Source organism: Aureobasidium namibiae, assembly GCF_000721765.1.
Source record: "Aureobasidium namibiae CBS 147.97 unplaced genomic scaffold scaffold_20, whole genome shotgun sequence".
NCBI classification, from domain to species: Eukaryota; Fungi; Ascomycota; class Dothideomycetes; order Dothideales; family Saccotheciaceae; genus Aureobasidium; species Aureobasidium namibiae.
The window spans coordinates 431,937-445,536 of NW_013581189.1; the positions used below are offsets into that span (position 1 = coordinate 431,937).

The 13,600-nt window shown below is 50.9% G+C and overlaps 5 protein-coding genes across 5 annotated transcripts; 2 read left to right on the forward strand and 3 right to left on the reverse strand.

Annotated features, from left to right (window-relative positions):
- Positions 1–176: 176 nt before the first annotated feature.
- On the reverse strand, positions 177–1,496 carry M436DRAFT_55985 (TBCC-domain-containing protein; the record flags this gene model as incomplete). The annotated part of the gene is made up of 4 exons (XM_013568235.1): positions 177–371; positions 442–1,122; positions 1,175–1,335; positions 1,409–1,496. The coding sequence occupies 4 exons, from the start codon at positions 1,494–1,496 to the stop codon at positions 177–179; spliced, it is 1,125 nt and encodes a 374-aa protein (XP_013423689.1).
- Positions 1,497–2,391: 895 nt separating this feature from the next.
- Positions 2,392–3,133, reverse strand: M436DRAFT_55854 (uncharacterized protein; the record flags this gene model as incomplete). Its single annotated transcript, XM_013568211.1, has 4 exons — positions 2,392–2,480; positions 2,531–2,725; positions 2,782–2,901; positions 2,953–3,133. 4 exons carry the CDS (start codon positions 3,131–3,133, stop codon positions 2,392–2,394), a joined length of 585 nt encoding a protein of 194 aa, XP_013423665.1.
- A 486-nt stretch (positions 3,134–3,619) lies between these two features.
- On the forward strand, positions 3,620–7,636 carry M436DRAFT_55794 (cysteine proteinase; the record flags this gene model as incomplete). The annotated part of the gene is made up of 7 exons (XM_013568199.1): positions 3,620–4,535; positions 4,586–4,634; positions 4,690–4,888; positions 4,941–5,136; positions 5,187–5,275; positions 5,501–6,528; positions 6,580–7,636. Coding segments are annotated over 7 exons (3,534 nt in total), but the record flags the coding sequence as incomplete, so codon positions are not given.
- A 598-nt stretch (positions 7,637–8,234) lies between these two features.
- Positions 8,235–9,197, reverse strand: M436DRAFT_55656 (ClpP/crotonase; the record flags this gene model as incomplete). Its single annotated transcript, XM_013568179.1, has 2 exons — positions 8,235–8,802; positions 8,866–9,197. The coding sequence occupies 2 exons, from the start codon at positions 9,195–9,197 to the stop codon at positions 8,235–8,237; spliced, it is 900 nt and encodes a 299-aa protein (XP_013423633.1).
- Positions 9,198–9,637: 440 nt separating this feature from the next.
- M436DRAFT_67236 (uncharacterized protein) lies at positions 9,638–13,309 on the forward strand (the record flags this gene model as incomplete). Its single annotated transcript, XM_013568283.1, has 3 exons — positions 9,638–10,628; positions 10,683–11,505; positions 11,557–13,309. The coding sequence occupies 3 exons, from the start codon at positions 9,638–9,640 to the stop codon at positions 13,307–13,309; spliced, it is 3,567 nt and encodes a 1,188-aa protein (XP_013423737.1).
- Between the last annotated feature and the right edge of the window lie 291 nt (positions 13,310–13,600).

Here is a 13,600-nt window from a genome sequence, read left to right on the forward strand (position 1 = left end):
AGCCAAATGGTCGCAAGGACTTCCCTTCGGCCGGGTTGAATAGATGAAGATGTGTTTAGTCGCGTGTTGACTGATGAGTGTCCAAATATGCAACTGTAGGAAGACAGATTGTTACAAGCCGAACCATGGATAGTGGGTCAAGCAATTGTCTGTTGGTCGTATGTTTTGACTACATATCAGATTCCCACTGCCTTCAAGATCTCTTCGACGCCACTCTTAGGGCTACCTGGCACAACCTCCTTCCAGACCTCGTCTTTAATGCGTTTGTCCGCATCCAATACACTCCAATTCGGGCTGTGTTCTGCCTTGAGCCACTTGAAGTCATCGACTTGGTCGTACAAGTTCTTGATGTCTTTGTCCTTCTCCGTACTCTGACGTCGGTCATTAGCAAACATATCTCTCTCAAACAAGTGTGACACGGAGAAGCGGCAGCAGACTTACATAGCAGCCAGGCATTTCTGCAAACTCAACCCCCTCGCAATCCTCAATGATCGGCCTGCTTTGGCAAAGCATATAAACTTGGACATTCTTGCTCTCGTGCATGCGGAATTGTCTCGTTGCTACTACCAGAACCGAGTCATTCACACCCGTGATATGGACAGCACCATTGACGTGCCCACACACTATCAACGAGCTTTTGATATTCTTCAGAGTAAGTGTAGCAAATGCAGAAGCTGCAGAGATGCTCATGTCAATCACGCTGTCGCGAACATTGGTCACCGTGCCAGAAGTTCCAGATGTTGCGTGAGTGGCCGAAGAAGGCAGCATGATGTGAATTTTGCTGTGGTTTGAGATGTGTATCCTGTCAGCTCTGGAGAAGGATAGCTTTCGTACGCCTTCCGTGACCGGGTTGGAGGCAGTGCCCTTGGTGTCCTCAGGCTGGGAGTCTTCAACAGCGGGGCCATTGGCTGGTGTTTGAGGCATCGTCAATGGCGTTGTTGCGAAGGACGAGACTCCTGATGAGAAATTGCTGTGGGGCTGGAGCAGACGCTTCTTCGCTGCCAATTCTGCTGCATCGTTGATAGATATTGCAGATGCATTCTTCTTCTTGAACGAAAATTTTGGCTTGGGTGCTGCCTGTGCTCGAGTCTTCTGTAGTTTTTCTGATAATGCTTTGATCGCCTGCCCCTGACTTAGCATCCGTTTCGACAGATCTTATTGATAAGTGGCTAACCTCGCTGTACGTCCTCTGGTCGTGTGCCGGAAGGGATCCAGATATGTCCTTCACCTCATTGGACAACTTTGAGATTCCAGCCAGACAGTGGTCAATGGCATCTGCTCGTTCACCGCCAGATGTGCCGTGATCTTGTATGATATGCATTCGCTCCTGCAGCGCTTAGTCCCAGGACGCATCGGTCAGCAAAGGAGTCCTGAGCTGGTCGCTGTACTTGGAGAGCAGGACACGTACCAGCAACTTCGGTCTGGAAGTACCGGAAGAAACGTTCTTGTACACTCATCTCGAGTCTTAACGGTTGATTTACAGCAATGGCAGTCATAGAGAAATTAGTGGTGATGGGCGTGTCTGTGAGAAAAGTGTCTTGTCAGAAATATTGTTGGAGGAGGAAAAAGCCTCAGGAGTGAAGAGATATGCGCGGTTTTAGTGCATCAGATTGCTGGACGGCACATGGACACAACAGCTGAATCCTGATGTCACCAGTTCTGATATGTATCTAGAGTTGTACTAGATGTATTGGTCGAGCGAACCAAACCCCGCGGTAAAGTCGATCAGAGTTTAGCCAGACATTCTACCACAAAACCTCGTGGGAGCGGTGTGGCCCGCAGGTGCTGTGTAAAGGATGCTTGTGAACCTCACCTGCCTATTTCCAAGGGGAAGTACACCGAACAGATCTTGTGCTGCGCATGTGTTGTTGTTGTTGTTCTGCATGTCTCTTTGATTGCTGATCATTTTGTCCCCCACTTTGGTCATGGATGCGGGGTTCGAGAAGTAGAAGCAGGAGCCACCTTCCGCAAACCTGCTGTGGCACTGATACAGGCACAAACGATATGGAAATTCATTCATTGGTGGCTTGGAAAGGACGGCAGAAGTTTGACTACACGAAGAAGACAACACAAAGAGCAACATGGCCTGCGGATGAGACATTCATTACATCCAGATTCGAGACAGGCACAACATCAAGAGAGCTGACAGGACAACTTTACCCCTATAAACTACTGTGTGCAATCTCTCCCCTCAGCTCCTATAAGAGTGGATATAGCCGGAAGGTTGCCATGAGCGAGTCCCGAAGCACACCATGTTCTGTCCCAGAATGCTCCTCGGATTCGCACGAGGGTCTAGCACAAGGACACTGTCGTGCTCTATCGGAGCAAGTGTGGGTTCAATGTTGAACAGAGGAAAGAATAGCGTGAAAGGTATCTACAAACATCAGAGGTCTAAGAAGAAGAAGCGGTTGGCACCTCAATGCCGTAGTTTTGCTGGAGTCTTTCTGCTCTTCTCTCCTGGTAGCCGGGTCCGAAGATTCCTGCAATTGTCAGTGTACGTTCGCAAGTAGTCAAGGCAGAACATCCATACCGCGGCCCTCGCCGATCTGCTCAAGTGTCTCTTCCATCGACCTCCTTCTGTTCTTGCGAACATATTCTTTTCGTGCAACCTCGTCGACTGTGGGATCAATTGCGTATCCGGTGATCTTGCCGCCGGCGTACTGCCAGGTGCCGAGAACGACGGCCAGGGCGGTTCCGTAGCCAGCAACGGCGGGAGCGGTGCGGACTGTATGGAGCTTAGCGATTGCGTAGACGAGTCAATTGGAGTCGAAGATGGCATACATCTCAGGCCGAGCATTGAGCCACCGGCGAGACCACCCCAGAATGAGTTCCAAGCATCGTCGCTTTGTCTAAGGTTGGCCGAGGCGCATCTGGTGAATTCGTAGGCAACTCCCATAGCACCTGGAGATGCATTAGCTCAGTCGAGTGCAGAGGTCCAGAAATTTGGCATACCGTAGACGGCGGTGGTGCCACCGAACTTGGTGAAGGCGCCCATGGAACCATAGTTCTGCTTGGTTAGGGTGTTTTGGATGGTCGAGACGAAAAGACCAGCACCGGTAGTGATCATGCCGGCCTTGATTGCGGCGCCCAGGGCATCCTTGGGGCGGTAGGGTTCCTCCTCTTGTTGAGCCATGGTGGTGTTGATCGAGTACGTCGTTGGCGGGAGGATTGACGAGCTCAATTCGAGATGATGCTGTCGCGGCGCCGGCTCGCACGAGGTCGCGCTTTCCGCTCTAACTCTTGGCGCTTGATGCTGACCTTTGACGCTCGGACGCGCTGGAGGGCGGGAAGTCAGCCACTGTGGCTGGTTCGCGGCGTAGCTTCCACGTTCCGGAGGCTTCGGTGTCGATGACGGAGCCAATTTCCATGTGACGGCAGCAGCGACCGATACCAAATCTTGTGGCTGCTTGCCCAAACACTTGAAGGGAAACGCTCCCTACGACCTCAATTTGAGCCCTCTCTCTGTCCGTTGAGCCCTCTCCTGGTCAACCCGTGTCTCGATATCAGAGTCTCGCCGACTCTGTCACGGCCATGCCTCCCCGGGCTTCGCAACCTGGTACTATACTGCTGCCTCTCGAACAAACTTTGATACGGTTCCGCTAACCACGCTTTGATTACAGGCAAGGTTGCGCCTAAGTTCCTCCAGGACCTCCTCCGGCTCGATCCTCAATCCATCGTCGCGAACCGTAATATCCTTCTCGACACCCCTCCGCAGTTCGATGGCAAGGCTCGCACTGGTCCACCTTTGGTCTTGGACAGGGGTAGCTGCAAGCATGAGTACTACACACATCTAGATCGCTGCAATCTGCCGCGTCTCGACGAGTCTGCACAACAAGATACTCGCTGGAAGGTCGCTGCGTCCTGTAGGAAATGCCGTCTCTATCTCATTCTCTCCATCGACTATCCCGAAACTGGTTGTCGACAACCGTGTCCTAACCGAGACTTCCCTCTCCACCATCTACGCTACACGCAATCCACCTCATCACAAGCCAGCTACCACTTCGAGTGCTCCAACCTCGCCTGTCAAGCCCATGTCCACGTTGCCTACGAAAAACCTGTCCTTTCGAAAGAAGACATCCTAGTCCTTACCGACACGGAAGCTCTGAAACGTCGTTATGAGCACGTTCTCGAAGCCACACCAGACCGTGAGGGTGTGCGCCAGGCTACTCCTCTGGACGTCTTCACCCGTTTCAAGAGATATGTTTCGGATTCTTTGAACCAGGATAATGTTAGACGCAGCTTTCCCGCACGAAATAAGAGATTCATGGAAGCCTTTGGAACAGACTGTGACTTGCTACTCTATCGCATGGGTTTTAGGAAAGCCGAGGACGCAAATGGCGATGATCAATGGACAATACCTTCGCCGAAATCAATTGACGACCCGGACTTGTTGCGTCCGATGCTCGAGAGACTGGTCATCGAGTTACAGTACCTGATGGATGAGTACTGCGCAAGCCATGCAGCTCCCAACCCATTTCGGCCGATGTATCGGGACGCGAAAGCAGACCTGGCTCGTACACTGAGCGCACAAGACTGTATGACGACCTTCTCATGTTCGATCGCAATCCATGCTAATGAGTGGCAGACGACAAGGTTCCTGGACGCAACTTGGGTTCAAATGAAGAGGACCATCCGTGAGTTCCCACCAGTATAGGCAAAGGCAACGACATGTACTAAGTCTAGGGTTAGCTGCTATGCCAGTCTTGGTGCCCTTGGTGATTTTTCAGATCGCTTGATTGCCTTTTGTTACGAAAGGCAGGCGACGTGCGACCCTGCGGCAGGACCTTACTATTTCGATTGCCTCTCAGAACTCGCAACGGGTAGAGGCAGTGATATGCTTATCACCAAATCTGCCACACTTGCGTCGGAGAACGTCCTGGGCAGAAATGTAAGTTCTCTTTGGGATTCGCGGGCATCTCGGAGGCTGATGCATTATGCAGGAGATCAACCAAGCATACAAGGCTCTGGGCATTGACCCGGACGTGCAAAAGACTATTGACGATGAACAGATTATTGGAATCTACAGATCACGATGGTCAGATTCTAGCGCTACAAGACAGGCAGATCTCAAGACAGCATTGAAAACGTTAGGTCATGCCAGAGGCAGTCGCTCAATACTCGATACTGCTGCGGATAGTGAGTACAGTTTGTGCGAGACTTTCAACACAGTTAGCTGATAGAAGTAGCCGTGGAAACATACGAACAGGCGCTTGCGTGGCTCGGCGCCGATGCGTCTCAAGCAGACGATACAATTGTCGCTTTGTATGGCGTCAAAGTAAGTTATGAGTTTTGTTCTGTTCTTCACCCCCGAGCCCCAGATTCACCAGATCATCGCAAACCAACTTTGCGAACCATCTTCTGCATCTGAGCGAGTTCTCTGCCTGGCTGGTTGCGACTTCAAACAACTACCCACAAGCAAGCCCACCGCATCCGCAATCGTCAATCACTTGCTGCTCAACGTCAGATCTTTGCAGTCATCACTAACATCTCAATTTCTCAGGTCGATGACAGTTACAACGATCCGATGACCAAAGATCTTGCTCGTCGCGCTGTCGACTTGATCGCCAAGTATCGCAAGAGCGATATCCTCGAGAGTTGGCTTGCCACTGGCGAAATGACTTCGCAAACGATGACACTCGAAGAAGCGTGCAAACATCTGGAGATTCCCAATCTCGATGAAGTCGTCCCAGAAATGATTGAGTTCCAATTCGAGATGGTCAGAGATGGAAAACCCGGACCAACAACCGACAAAGCTATCGTCGTCGTTCGTAAAGCCATGGATGAACGACAGTTCGGGCAACAGACGACGCAGAGCTGGCCTGTTGGACTGATCAGCCACGGAAACACCTGCTACCTCAACAGTCTCCTCCAGTATTATTTCACCATCAAGCCTCTGCGTGAGCTCGTACTCGATTTTGACAAGTTTAAGTATGATCTGGCAACCCAAGGCGCAAAGACTGAGCGTGTTGGAAATCTCCATCGTCCTGATTATGAGATCGAATCATTCCAAAGCCTCACCAACGATCTCCGCCATCTCTTCCAGCGCATGATCAGTGACCGTGGACCAGCGGTCAAACCTGAGGCAGATCTGGTCTGTAGAGCTTTCTTAAAGCCAACCAGTCCTGAAGCAAATACAGCAGGCTCACAACAGGATGACGGAGTGGACGTCAACATGATTTCAACCGAGAACGAGGGCCATCCCGCTGGTGAAGCGGCCCCAGGTAACGTCGATCATTCGTCAACAGTCTCTCAAGTCAGCTCGAACACACTCCAAGGCGACGCTGTGCTTACTCCGCCGGTCACGCCTAAAGTCGAGAAAGAAGGCGAACTTCTCGCACCGCCACTGCCGCCTAGAAGGCCAGCAACACCGTCACAACAGACCAAAACAAATCTGGAAAAAGCAGAAGAAGCTGCCAGACAGCAGCAAGATGTCGCTGAAGTTATGGAGGAGTTGCTGACAAGGCTGAGAGCATCTATCAAGCCACTCGGTCAGGATCCTCAGGGCGAGCAGTTGGACCAGCTTCGAGAGTACGTACGCTCCACACTTGCTTAGGAACTGTACTAACCTTTGATCTGTAGTATCTTCAACATGCGCATTGTTGATACAATCATCCCGGAAGGCGAGCAACCTTCGACGAAAGAGGACGACTTTACAAACCTGATGCTTTTGCCACCCTACGAGCCCACCGATATCTACTCTGCTCTCAGTCGGGTTCTCGACCTACACCCAGAGCCAGAAGCTAGCAAGCCAGTCAATGTGTACAAGACCTTGACGTCTTTCCCTCCAATCCTTCAGATCAGCATCAATCGCATTCGTTTGGGTCGGGATGGCAAGCCAGTCAAGAGTGTTGATCGCATCAGACTCGAGGAGACTCTGTATATGGATCGCTATTCGAACGACGAGGCTGTACTCGCCCGACGCAAGCAATGCTGGGAGTGGCAAAGACGCTTGCGTAGCCTCCAGGCAGAGAAAGAGACCATTCAGAAGACAGACACTGGCATCGACGGTCCATCTACGCTGAATGCTGTAGGGGATTGGTTGTCCACTCTGCCTGAATGTAACGAAATCCTTTCGGAAACCGGAGTGGATCCGGTTGAGTTGCCCGAGTCGCTTCCTGCAGATCTCAAGCAAGAGAGCGATCTTCAGCGCGCGCGCCTACCCATTATTGACAACGAAGTAAGAGAGCTGGAGGACAGCATTACCAAGCAGTTCTCTGGACCTGATTTCGAAAAGCTCAAGTACCGACTGCATGCCGTCTTCTTCCATCGTGGAAGCACCGGTCATGGTCACTACTGGACATGCATCTATGACATCCAGAACAACATCTGGCGTTCTTACAACGATGAGAAGGTTGAGCAGGCTCGCAGGCTCGACGACATCCTGAATGCAGAGAGCTGGCAGCAAGGAACACCCACATACGCGGTGTACGTTCGAGACGATACCAAGGAGCAATACGTCGAGCCGTTGTGCCGCGACGTCGAAGAAGTGGCCGACGAGCCCATGCCTGATGCAATTACTTCAGTCGAGTCAATGCCCGATGCAACCCCATGGAACCCAGCAGCTGTGGAAGCCAGCAACAACATCAAAACGGAGGGAAACTGGATGGACGAACCGGTAAAAGAGATCAGCTGGTAGGCGGGCGAAGTGATTTGGAGCAGTCTACTCACTGCTTTCTTCATAGACCACTTCTCCTTCTTCTCGATTGAACCAGAAAGGCGCAATCGCCAAGCCCGAGCCAAAGCCTAAGAAGAAAGAGCTGCGTACGTATCGGGGACGATCATTAGGAAAATTCCGTCACTGGGGAAAGTAGTACAAGAAGCTGAAAGAGAAGATCAATGCTCGAAAGAAATGGCTTCCAAGGAAGACGGGTTATCTTGTATCGGTGAAGGAACGATGGCGAAGAGACGATTGCTCGAGGAAATCATCATGATAGAATTGCTAGCTGTTTTACTGCATCGAAAGCGATCAGCATGGGACATGGTTCTACTGTACTATAACATTGCATTGCTCACCATCCCTGAACTCGCTCTTGTCGTTTGCCACGTTGCTGTGTCCTTCGTCCCCCGTGGACAGTCAACACACGATGTCGCCTCTAGCGAGAATATGTGTATCTGTATAAGAGCGATGGGAAAATGGAACCCTCCGTTCCAAATGTATGGACTTCGAAGGAATTCTGATCTTACTTTGCTATCCAACGAGATCCATGGTAGCATTTCGGCTAGATCATGTATGTCTATTTACCCTTGAAGATAGGCGGTCTCTTTTCACCAAACGCCTTGAGGGCCTCTATCCTGTCCTGAGTAATCAGAACGCGCTCGTAAGCCTGGTTCTCGGCCTCCTCACCCGCACCCCAACTGTTGACCGCCTGCAACGCAGCTCTCGTAGCCACAGGACCACCCTCACAAACATCTCTAGCCAGCGCCACAGCCTGGGTCAACACCAACTCCCTCTCCTTGCTCTTGTCTCCCTGCACCTCATCCACCTCGACCAACCTATCACACAAGCCCAGGAAGTAAGCTTCAGCTGCTGTGACCCTTCTGCCCGTTAAAATCATATCCCTGGCTCTTGCAGTGCCAATCAAAGCTGGCAGACGGAAAGTTCCTCCTGCGCCGGGGATGATTGCTAATCTTGTTTCTGGTAAGGCGACGAGTGATGTGGAACCAAAGACGCGGAAGGTTGTTGTGAGGGCTAATTCGAGGCCGCCGCCGAATGCGACGGAGGAGATTGCTGAGATGGTGGGGATGGGGAGGAGGGAGAGGCGGGTAAAGGTGTCGCGGAGGAGGGTGAGGAAGTGTTTTGTTCTGGAAAGCTCCGAGTCAGTAACCATTGTTTCCTTGTTGGTCAGAGTAAGAGGGGAAGCTCACTCATCTCCACTCATGGTCAATCTCTCCTTCAAATCCGCACCCGCACAAAACGCCTGATCAGACTCGGACGCCAGAATCAAAGCCCTTGTAGGTCCATCTTCGCCCTCATTGCTGATTTCCTCAATTTGTTGGCGCAGGTCTGAGAGTAGTTGTTTTGAGATTGCGTTTCTGGCTGAAGGGCGGTCGAGAGACAGGATGCGTATGTTGCCGGCGTGCGGTGCGGGAACGCGGGTGACTTTTATGGTTGAAGTTGGCGTGCTGTAAAGACGGGTGTTGTAGAGCGAAGATTTTAGGAGGGTGGGGATCCGGCAGGCTGAGAGTCGGATAGGCATTGTGAGAACTGGTGTGGATTTGAACAGAGAGTGTTGGCTCCAATATTTAGTTAATGGTTTGTGTTTTTGAGGGTCGACATTGTTGTATGGAAGGGCGTCATGCGGGGGAAGCTTCTTCCTCCGAGGTTCAAATTCGAACGTCACCCTGACACACTTCAGACTCAACCTACCTACCAAACAATGCCTTTCCAAGTCTTATCCGACAGCTTGCTCGTGTCATCAAGAGACGAGGATTATTCCTGAAAATGGCCGGCTTCATATTCAGTTCTTCTTACGGCTGATGCTTGACACACATGACCCGAACTAACCAATCATGCCGACTGACATGCAAGCCACTATGCATCAGCCTTGCGAGGTCCAGCCGCTGAACAGAATCGAGGTATTTATACCAGGTCATCTCCTTGAATGTAGTTTACTGGAGCTATTTGCCGATTTGAGGGATGCCGGACCCCGAGGAATACACCATCGGTTGGATATGTGCCTTGCCGACAGAGCACACTGCAGCATGCCTTTTCCTCGATGAAGAACATGGTCAGCCAGACCCAGATCATATTGCTGCAGGCGACAACAATGCCTACGAGCTCGGTGTGATGGCAGGCCACAAGGTTGTCATCGCCGTACTGCCCCATGGAGAATATGGCACATCTACCGCGGCCACAGTCGTCACGGACATGCTTCGTAGCTTCACGAATGTCAAAGTTGGATTGATGGTGGGAGTGGGTGGCGGCGCTCCAACCTCCGACAATGATATCCGGCTGGGCGATGTCGTTGTCAGTAGCCCCAAAGATGGCAATGGCGGCGTATACCAGTACGACTATGGCAAAAGAATTCAAGGCCATGATTTCAAACCCACTGGCCATCTCAATCAACCACCATCAGCAGTGCTCACTGCCATGGCTTTGCTAGTAAGCAGGTACGAGAGGAAGGGAAATCAGATCGGCCAAGCAGTAGACGAGATTCTCGAGGAGAATCCCAGACTTAGGACGAAGTACGGTCGTCCAGAAGTCGATATTCTCTACGCCTCGAACTTCGTACACCCCCATGGCGACGACAGACGGAATTGCGAAGAATACTGTGAGACAAAGCCACCCAACATCGTCAACCGACTCCCAAGAGATGAAGACCAGGATGACCCAGCCGTTCATTTCGGTACCATCGCTTCTGGCAACTCTCTGATGAAGGACGCACTAATCAGAGATTCTCTCGCAAGCGAAGGCGTCTTGTGTTTTGAGATGGAAGCAGCCGGGCTTGCAAATCGTTTCCCTTGTCTTGTTGTTCGTGGCATCTGTGATTACAGCGATTCGCATAAGAACAAGAGATGGCAAGGATATGCCGCGATGACTGCCGCTGCCTACGCAAAGGATCTCCTCAAGGTCATGCTGCCTCGAAGGGTGGAGAGTGAGAAGCGACTTACCGCTGTCCTCGAAAGCCGTCAGTACTAGTCCGTTGGCAAATGCAGTCAGCAATAATCCTAGTGGCATTTAGTTGATAGCAAGACCGCATCCATTCAGACCATCCTCCAGAGCACTCAGCAGCAGCAGCAAGCACAACATCTCCGCACATGGCTGTCACCTTCGGATCCTTCAGTCAATCTTGAAAAAGCCTTGAAACAACGCCATCAGAACACCTGTCGATGGTTGCTTGATGATGATGGATATCGTTCCTGGCGAACGACTCCAAGTTCATTCTTCTGGTTACACGGCTTGTCTGGTTGTGGTAAGACCGTTCTCGCCTCAGCTGCCATACACCAACTACAATCAGAAGGTTCCAGTAGCCTGGTTGCCTTTCACTACTTCGACGTTAACGGCGGAGACAGACGTGGTCTCTCTCAGATGTTGCGCTCTCTGCTCTATCAACTCTCTTCTAAACATCCGCAGGCGAGGCAGACCCTGCAAGAGTTATACTATGACTGTGATAAAGGCGCCAGAAAGCCAACTGCAAGACAGCTTTCTGAGCAATTTGTGAAGATCTTGGATCAAGTCGCCGAAGTCATAGTCATCGTCGATGCTCTTGATGAATGCAATTCTCCGGACGATGTCGTTTCGTGGCTCAAAGAGCTTTATCAGACAGATCGTAAGGGCTTGCATTTGCTCGTGACATCTCGTAAACAAGGTATACTGAACACAACCATTGAAAAGTGGCACGAGCAAGATCAGCTCCATGCCGTCCGGAGTAGTGAGACGAACAAGGATATTGCAAATTACATCCATGCAAGGCTATCCGGAAGCGAGGAATTCGAGAGATGGAATCCCCACAAAGACTTGCGGGAGCATGTGGAAAAAGCGGTCTTACAGCGAGCGAACGGCATGTAAGTCATTTTTGGACTGGTAACGAGATTCAACTACTGAATTTGATATAGGTTTAGGCTGGCGGCATGTCAGCTAGATGATTTGAAGAGCTGCATAGATCGCCCCCAGCTGATGGAAGCTCTGCGCACCCTACCCACGACGCTGCAGGAAATTTACGCACGAACTTTGGATACACTACGAAGCAGTAATTGCTATCGAGAGGGTTTGCTCATGCTGCAATATGTCCTATGGGCAAAGAAGCCGCCACTATTTTCGGAAATGATTGACGCCATCGCTGTTCGTCTAGAAGACAATCCTGGGTTCAAGCAGGAGAACAGGCTGTTCGACCTAATGGACGTGATAACACAATGTTCGAGCCTGCTGACACCAATCATGTCGGAATCTGGGCGGGAACTCCATCTCGCCCATTCTTCTGTGAAAGAATACCTCACGTCCCAGCACTTAGCCGAGCCTTTCAGAGAACTTCTCTCAGAAGTTCACGGAAGATCTATCATTGCGAAAATCAGCATCAGGTACATGATTGATGTGGTCAATCTCCACAATAACCCGAAAATGTCTTCGGGCGAATCAACAAGGAGTTTATTTTTGCTTGAATCCTCTGGAGTGGTACCATCGGAAGATTCTTTCGGCCGACTACTTGTTGGGCATCGAGCAGATAATCACCTAGTTGCCATCATAGGCGAGGGAGCATTCCCGTTCATATGGTCTGCTGGGTATTGGGCGGAACATGCCCGATTCATTGAAGCTGCCAATGATGACATACCACGACTCATCATACAGCTCTACAAGCAAGAGCATCTTCTGCGCGGCTTCCCACAAATCCTTGGATTGGGATTCATATATGACCACCGCGAGTACGGATACATACGTGATTTGTATACTGAAGTTGGACGCAGGCCCAGTCCCCTCATTCATGCTTGCTATTGGGGTCTAGAAATTGTAGCACGGCGTCTCCTGGAATCCGATGCTCACCTTCTCACGTCGAGTAGCGTTGACAGCCCTCTTCATGCTGCTTCATTCTCTGGGCACCACAGTATCGTCAAAATGCTTCTAGGCAGAGGTGCGGCCGTCGATGGCGGTATGGGGACCTTGCTGTCAACTACAACGGTTCCGCTTCATGGAGCCTCGCAAAACGGCCATGTCGAAGTCGTCAAAACTCTACTACAGCATGGAGCCAGAGTAGACATCATTGGATCCAAGAATGAGACCGCGCTTGAGCTCGCCGTACGCAATCACCATCTGAACGTCATAAAACTTCCCATGGACTATTATGATTGCTTACCGTTCTATTTACTCTTTGTGGCACTGTCTCAGACGCCCGTAGAAGAGAAAGTGATCGATTTACTGTGCAGCAAGGTCATCATGCCCGGCGCTCGAAAAGTGGTGTCGTCACTGTGCAATGAACCCATTGTGACTGCCTCTCGAATCAACAGCCGGGAGTTCGAATGGCTGCTGAGTAGTCTCATCACACGCGGACAGTTGGCTTATGCGAGGATACTGTTGGAAAACTGGATCCATATACCCAATACCTGTATCAGACGTCATTACCACTGGCCTGAGCCGCCAAAGCAAGAACATCTACAGCTTGCGAGAATCATGCTCGACAGAGGGTGGATGCTCTCGGATGATATAGTCTCACGCGTCAAACTATCCGATGAGAAGGAGGAATCTCGAAAAACCCCGAGAAACGCCCTAGGCTCGAGTAGCATTGAATCAGCTGATGGTTGTGATTGCCCCGGCAGCTGTCAAGAGTCAACATCCCTGAAGAGATTTTTGTCAGTTCCTGGGCCCTATGGGCCCTAGGGACTCACCCGTTTCGTTTCTGGTACCCGATCAAACTCGGTTGTAAACACAGCTGTATGTCACGTCCATCACATGCATCACATGCATCAAGCATAGATATATCAACAGGATATGAAACGTCCCACCTTACGTAGACCCTCCACCTGTACGTAATTTGCACCATCATACAAGCTCTTGTTCCTACACAAACAAGTGAGTTCGGTAGTGATCACATATTCCATCTATTCTCTGGCGAAGAGAGCCCCGAAAAGTACAATCAAGCTTCAAGAGAAAAAAAGCAAGGTTCTAGAT